The sequence below is a fragment of the Triticum urartu genome, chromosome 2A (genome assembly GCF_056163025.1).
Source record: "Triticum urartu cultivar PI428250 chromosome 2A, HENAU_Tu73, whole genome shotgun sequence".
NCBI classification, from domain to species: Eukaryota; Viridiplantae; Streptophyta; class Magnoliopsida; order Poales; family Poaceae; genus Triticum; species Triticum urartu.
The window spans coordinates 667634782-667642192 of record NC_141874.1 but is presented as its reverse complement, the minus strand read 5'-3'; the positions used below and the strand labels follow the sequence as shown (position 1 = coordinate 667642192).

The following is a 7411-nucleotide window of genomic DNA, read 5'->3' as shown; positions in this document are numbered from 1 at the left end:
CAAAAAAAATAGAAACGCATATTTTTTCCCTTTCCGAGAGGCACGGTCGTGACTCTCACGAAAGCACAACCGTGCCTCTCGCAGAAGCAAAAGCGTGACTCTCGCGAAAGAAAAAAAACAAAAAACGCGTTTTGTTTTTCCCTTTCCGAGAGGCACGGTTATGACTCTCACGAAAGCACAACCGTGTCTCTCGCGGAAGCAAAACCGTGACTCTCGCGAAAGAAAAAAAAAACAGAAAACACGTTTTTTTCGTTTTCGAAAGGCACGGCCGTGACTCTCGCTAAAACACAACCGTGCCTCTCATGGAAGAAAAACCGTGATTTTTGCGAAAGAAAAAAAAAGAAAACCTATTTTTTCGCGTAAAATTTTTTTTAATCGAAAAGCTAAGGAAGACCAGGAGAAAACCAAAACGTCGAAAAAACCCAAAAAAATCATTTAAAAAACCAAAAACGCATGCGAAAAAATAAAAAAATTCGAAGAAAGCATCCAGAGCATGACACGTGGCGAATGACTGAGAGTGCGCCACTTGGCACGCTGATGAGGCTTCCGAAGGAGTGCTCGTTAACTAGTTGCTCCGAGCTGAAAGCACGTTCATCCCCCCAACGCTTTAAAAGTCACACGGACGCACGATGGGTGGGCTTTGAGCTACGCGGGCCGGCCCAGGGTCAACACATCATCACGGCGGGAGAGGATGACGGCGGTGCGAGCGCACGGCAGATTCACAGGGCCTCCTCCCACCCCCGTTCGGTTCCCCCCACGAGATCCGACTGCCCACTACTCCGAGCCCGCCGGCCGGAACCTCGCCGGCGTCCAGAGAAGCGAAGGGGGAGAGATGGGGTGGGGCACGGTGGTCTACGAGGGCACGGTGGTGGGGGCGTCGCTGGTGGGGCTGGGGTGGGCGGGGCTGTGGTTCCTCAACCGGCGGCTGTACAAGGAGTACGAGGAGCGGCGGGCGCTGGTGCAGATCCTCTTCGGCCTCGTCTTCGCCTTCTCCTGCAACCTCTTCCAGCTCGTCCTCTTCGAGATCCTCCCCGTCCTCTCCAAGCACGCGCGCTTCCTCAACTGGCACCTCGACCTCTTCTGCCTCATCCTCCTCCTCGTCTTCCTCCTCCCCTACTACCACTGCTACCTGCTGCTCCGCAACTCAGGTCAGCGCCCTCCCAATTTGTTCGAGCCTTGTGTTTCCCTCCCTGCGGCTGTTCTGATCGGCTGATCGGTTGGTTGGTGGTTGCAGGGGTGAGAAGGCAGCGGGCCTGCCTCGCCGCGGCCCTCTTCCTCACCATCTTCCTCTACGGGTTCTGGCGCATGGGGATTCACTTCCCCATGCCTTCCCCAGAGAAAGGTTTGAGTTTACAATCATTCCATTACATGGTTGTCAGTCTAGTAGTCACTAATAGCTGTTACTAGGACTTACCCTGTCGACTCTGCTGCACTATAATTTTCAGAATAATTACACGCCTGTTCGATGCATTCACTTCATGTCTACTGTGTCACTGGGTTTCACCTGTTGCTCACTCTGTAGGTTTCTTTACGATGCCGCAGTTGGTTAGTAGGATTGGCGTGATTGGAGTGACTGTCATGGCTGTTCTTTCTGGTTTTGGTGCGGTCAATCTGCCATACAGCTACCTGTCTCTCTTTATCAGGTTTATTACTTCAACATGATTCCATTCGGTTGGTTCACGCCACATTACAAACATCATGTTGACCTATCATGCCCTGACCTTCAGGGAAATTGACGAAATGGACATCAAAGCTTTGGAACGGCAGCTGATGCAATCCATGGAGTCATCTATTGCTAAGAAAAAGAAAATTATTCTGTCCAAAATGGAGATGGAGAGGATCCAAGGATCAGAGGAGGTGTGCTAACTAGTCTCTTGTTTTAAAAATGAATAATCTCTTGATCATGGTTATTGGATTGCAATACTCATGAGAAGTTTGTGGGCACAGAGAGAATCATAAGATATAAAAATGGCTGGTTATATTTGCCGTGTATAGTTGCCATTTTTTGTTCCTTTTGCTCTAGTATCATTATAGTCCATTAATAAGGAATGATAAATATCAGAGCGTAGTCCACAGTAAGGTTGCAGCTTACTATTAGCACACACTTTTTATTTTGATGTTGACCTATATGACATGACCTAATAGACAGACATTAACACTTGCAGAAGCTTAAAGCCAGATCATTTCTGAAGCGTATAGTTGGAACAGTTGTTCGATCTGTGCAAGAAGATCAAACTGAGCAGGGTATGCTGTATATTGTTTGTTTCTATACTTGTGGACTCTGCAGTTTGCTCCATTAGTGATAGTTACTAATACCTTTTTACGTCTTGCAGATATCAAAAACCTGGAAGCAGAGGTCCAGGGGTTGGAAGAGCTTTCCAAACAGCTATTCCTTGAGATATATGAACTACGTCAAGCCAAGGTATTTTTGTTGCTCATTTGACCAGTTTGTTATGATGAATAAGATCAACAACCAATTTAGTGGGGCGTATCCTGTTGATTTACGAAATCTTGTGGTGTTCAATCCTACAATTACCCGGGAGTTATGATTATTACTTGTTTGTTGTGTTGGCTATTCATCAATGATATAGTGACACATGTGTGAGAACTGGTACTCTTCTCACATTACTAAGATACCAGAACAGCATCATAAATGTTATAAAATGTGTTGTAGTATATAACTAACTCAAGTCCATTGATTTTTTTTGGCTTGTAGATGAGTTTTCTTTGTGTTTTCTCTTCTAAATTTGTGTCTTCCTTATGCTGTGTATATTGGCCTCTGATAAATTGCTTGCACCTTACTTTTGTTTTGAAAGTATCAGCACACATTTATTCGAATTGATTATTTTAGTTCATCTAGACATTTGTTGATCTTTGGCAGCAGTGGATATTATTATTAGAATAAAGATCTTAATTTTTGCACACAATTCTTCAATTACTTTCCAGATAGCTGCTGCTTATTCCCGAACCTGGAGAGGACATTTTCAGAATCTGCTAGGATATGCCTTGTCAGTATATTGTGTTTATAAGATGCTCAAGGTACTACTACAAAATGCATTATGTTGTTGAGAAAATTCCTTATTTGACACTGTCTTAAAATCTGGTTCCTTATTTGACACTGGAAAAGTTATTCTTCCCTATTTGACACTAGTCCTAAATTTTATTCCCTATACGACACTTCTGTCCATTTTGAGCCTAAATGACACCTTTAAAGACGATTTTGCCCCTCATGCGGTATGTGTGTGCGCGCGCGTGTGTGCTGTTGCGTGTGTGGGTGCACGCGCACATGTGTGCTGCCGCTGCATGTGTGTGTGCATGTGTGCTGCAGTGTGTGTTTGCTACTGCGTGTGTACGTGCGCGCGCGTGTGTGTGCTGTTGCGTGCCTATGTGCTGCCTGTGTGTGTGCTGCTGCTGCGTGTGTGTGTGTATGTGTGTGTGTGCTGCGTGCGTGTGTGTTGCTGCGTGTGTGTGCGCGTGCATGTGTGTTGCTGCGTGTGTGTGTGCGTGTGTGTGTGTGCACGTGCGCGTGCATGTTGTTCGTGTGTGTGTGTGCACGTGCGCGTGCGTGTTGTTGCGTGTGTGTGCGCGTGCGTGTGTGTTGGTACATGTGTATGTGTTGCTGCGGGTGTTCTCTTGCCCTCGCACTGATGCTGCGTGCGTGCGCTATTGCCCCTCACACACATACCACATGAGGGGCAAAAGAGTCTTTTCATGTGTCATTTAGGCTCAAAATGGACGGAAATGTCATATAGGGAATAAAATTTAGAACTTGTGTCAAATAGGGAAGAAAAACTTTTCCAGTGTCAAATAAGGAAACAGATTTTAAGATAGTGTCAAATAAGGAATTTTCTCTATGTTGTTTTGCTTTATGTGTCTCCCTGGTTCATGTATAAAAATGAAATTTTGCAGTGCTAGAGTAACAAAAGTATCATGTAAGAAAATCCGTTTCACAAAATGAATAAAGATTTCTCCATTTCACAGAATGAATAAAGATTTCTCCATTTCACAAAATGAATAAAGATTTCTCCCTGGTTCAAACTGATGTAGCATTATTTTGTGAGGATGTTTTTTTTTTTCTCACATGCACTTGTAAACGTTCTTACTTTTTTTTGTGATTCTTTTGCAGGCCTTGCAGAGCGTAGTCTTTAAAGCGGTATAGACCTCTCCATGATTTCATGGACCTAGAATTAGTTACTCGCCGTTTCTGATTCTCATTGCTTATCTACATTCTGTATTTCCTATCAGGCTGGCTCTGTTGATCCGGTAACCATGACGATTACCATTTTCTTGAGGCATTTTGATATCGGTATTGATGTCACGCTATTATCACAGGTAGGTATTCTGTGTCTAATATAATCTTAGAAGGAATTCTGCATTTCATAAGAATAACAATTTTCTGTGGATTGGACCTAAATGAATCGTGTGGCATGTCATCTGACCCTTGCTGAAAACTCTTACCTATTGTACTATATCTTGATACTCCCTCTGAGTCACAATGTCAAATATAGGTTATGTGTCGCTATATGTTCTCCCTGCCTATTTCTTCGTTTCTTACTTACATATGTCATGCTTTTGCGTTTTGTTTGCAGTACATATCTTTGTTGTTCATCGGGATGTTGGTTGGCATATCTATTCGAGGTTTCTTGGCAAATGTTATGAAGGTGAACATTCTGTTTGGTTGCTACTTTTTATTTTGCACATATGGGTTTCAGACTTGTTGTCTCTGATCCAATAATGTCATGACTGGTTGAAAAATGCTAGTAAACTGAATTAAATATATTTCAACAGCTTGTAACGTACTAACCTTCTTTGCCCATCAGCATTTTTCCATTTTATAAGTAGACTTCCAGCTGCTGTTATAGTTTTCCTTGTTGTTGAGCATTCAAACGTGACCTTCATCTCATTTTCTATGCAGTTCTTCTTTGCTTTTTCTAGAGTTGGGACCGGCTCAACAACCAATGTCGTCCTTTTCTTATCTGAGATCATGGGCATGTATTTCATATCTTCTATTCTTCTGATAAGGAAAAGCCTGGCAAATGAGTACAGGTATTCTTCTATTGCTTGAGAGTACCCTTCCTGTATACTGTCCTGGAGGATCCAGGCCCCAGGCAGCCCGGGCCATGGCCTGGGGTGTGAGGCCCAACTCCTTCGTGGACTGCAGCAATCACTGTAGGTACAGTGCTATAATGCACGGAGGGGGCCCAATCACCTGGGGCTCGGCTTATTCCTGGCACTGCAACTGTCCTGGCCTTATTTGTTTTATTATTGTTTAACTTAACTTGCTACTTTGAATTTAAGTATGTAACTCGTTTTATTCTCTATTTGTATTAATAACTTAAGTTACTGAACCATAGCCAATGTTATGGGCTCAACTGACCCTTCCACTCTTTTTGAACAAATGTTATCAACTTACATATCATTTAAAAAATAAAACATGGTATAGTATATACGAAGATGCTGAAGATATGTTCAACTGAATATATTAATGGGATGACTATGGATTAAGTTACAACGCTTTTAGTTGAAGACAAGTTACCTTTTTCATTCAGTCTTTCCACTCCCACCGTTACTACGTGTAACATGACGAGTGTATAGTGAGTAAAGTGTATCAATACAATAAACACATGTAACTTGGCCATTTCAATATGGAGGTCACAGTTGACCACACAGCTGATCTGACTATTTAATGAATAGTACAGATTCAGCATGGAATATGATCCTTTGAGGTTAGCTTTATGCTATGCAAGATTTAAAATTTGTTAAACTGTCTAGGGCACATCTAGATGTGCCCTAGTTATTGCACATGTACGGACTCAATCAAACATAAAAAGGGAAAGAAAATACCTGCATGAATTTCCGTGTAAAATCAATGACACATGACTTTAGACATGCAATACTTAGGGCGCATCTGGATGTGCTTTAGCAAAACCGTTAAAATTTACATTGTGATCCCATTCCATTCAAGAAAATTGATGTTTGTTAATGCGTGTTTGCTCAGGGTGATCATCACAGATGTTTTGGGCGGTGACATTCAGTTTGACTTCTACCACCGTTGGTTTGATGCTATATTTGTGGCGAGCGCGTTCTTGTCCTTGCTTTTGATTTCAGCTCAGTACACCTCCCGGCAAGCAGACAAGCATCCAATTGATTGATGCGTCTTGTCCCACATGTGTATAGTGTTCTTTTTAACTACTATCTGTCCAAGGTATGTGGTTACACTTCTTTCTGTATCAATTGAATGTGCCGGCTTTTGTTGATGTTTTTCTGCCTTTTTGGTCAGGTTGACACATTCTTTAAAGTCAGTTCACAAAGGGGGTTGTTTCTTAGTAGACCTCCACACACAGTTATGGAATATATAGGACATCAGTTAATTCGAAGGCGGCTGTTTGCTTTGAAGTTTGTTCGCAAGTTGGTGTTGAATCATGATTAACAGCTCCTCCATATCCAAGCCATCAGTGCTCCCTGCAGCAGTCAGAAAGGTGTTTCTGGGTGATGTTGCGATAGGGCAGGTTGCAATGCTTTTGTCAAGACAGGCGAGGAAGCCGCCCTCTTAGGAATGGTGAAGGATGGTGTGATGTAGCTTTGGAATAGCGTGTTAGCATCGTCTGCAGTTGATGTACCGTCCACGATTCTTTGAGCTATTGTGCGATATTTGCCACATCTTGAGAAAAGAAAAAATATTACTGCTCCATCTGCGTTTCCATGTTTTGATTAATATCTTGGGAGGTATAAAGCCATTGGCCATCTGCGTGCTGTATGTACTTGTAAGATTTGTTAAAGAAGAAAAATATTCTTTGATGCCTTGTGCATCTCAGCCCCACGAATGCCTGTATGGTCGGATTTAAAGGTTGAAATGCTGAAGAAATAGTCCTCTCTTTCTTCGTGGTGCCGTATTGAAAACATCTGGACGCAACAGTAAATCTTGTACCATCGCTGCACCCAGTTCGGACTTACAGTCCTTCAAACTGAGTAGAGGCGACCGTGTACCGTATGCACGTACTAGTGATTTAGGCATCCAGAACTGGGAAAGAGCATGAGAGCACCGCTCGCCCCGAGCCAGAGAGCGAGCAGCCGAGCACTAGCGTAGCAGGGCACAAGATGGCTGGACCCTGTCACGCACTAGTGCGCCCGTGGATGGATGCATACACATCTCCACGCTGCATTGCTGCCCGTGCCGCGGAAGTGGCGACCGATGGATGTGTCCGGCGCGTTTTGTCACACCCACAAGGGCGCACAAGGCCAAGCACGCGCGTCCAGCACGCACGCACTGCGGCGGAGAAAAGACAAATCTGTCACGCGCTGCACTGATCACCGTGTGTTAATTTGTGTAGATCACCAGCTCGTGGCGTCTGTCTGTCTGACCGCCCCGTCTGCATGCAGCAGCGGGCTTCACTTTCGTTTCCCGTTTCAT

At 43.8% G+C, this 7411-nt stretch overlaps 1 protein-coding gene across 1 annotated transcript; it reads left to right on the top strand.

Moving 5' to 3' along the window:
• Window positions 1–675: 675 nt before the first annotated feature.
• LOC147986556 (GPCR-type G protein COLD1) lies at window positions 676–6820 on the top strand. The gene is made up of 13 exons (XM_087544823.1): window positions 676–1148; window positions 1235–1342; window positions 1523–1643; window positions 1728–1857; window positions 2166–2244; window positions 2334–2422; window positions 2947–3039; window positions 4127–4153; window positions 4246–4332; window positions 4590–4661; window positions 4916–5046; window positions 5999–6205; window positions 6281–6820. The coding sequence occupies exons 1-12, from the start codon at window positions 692–694 to the stop codon at window positions 6150–6152; spliced, it is 1548 nt and encodes a 515-aa protein (XP_087400949.1). The 5' UTR covers window positions 676–691; the 3' UTR covers window positions 6153–6205; window positions 6281–6820.
• Window positions 6821–7411: the final 591 nt, after the last annotated feature.

What these genes read in the sequence shown, in the direction of transcription:
- LOC147986556 (XM_087544823.1), top strand. Translation starts at nt 692, where the DNA reads ATGACGGCGGTGCGAGCGCACGGCAGATTCACAGGGCCTCCTCCCACC. An exon ending in ATGAACTACGTCAAGCCAAG is followed by an intron (nt 2,423 to 2,946) that starts GTATTTTTGTTG and finishes ATTACTTTCCAG; the next exon opens with ATAGCTGCTGCTTATTCCCG. An exon ending in AGCCTGGCAAATGAGTACAG is followed by an intron (nt 5,047 to 5,998) that starts GTATTCTTCTAT and finishes GTGTTTGCTCAG; the next exon opens with GGTGATCATCACAGATGTTT.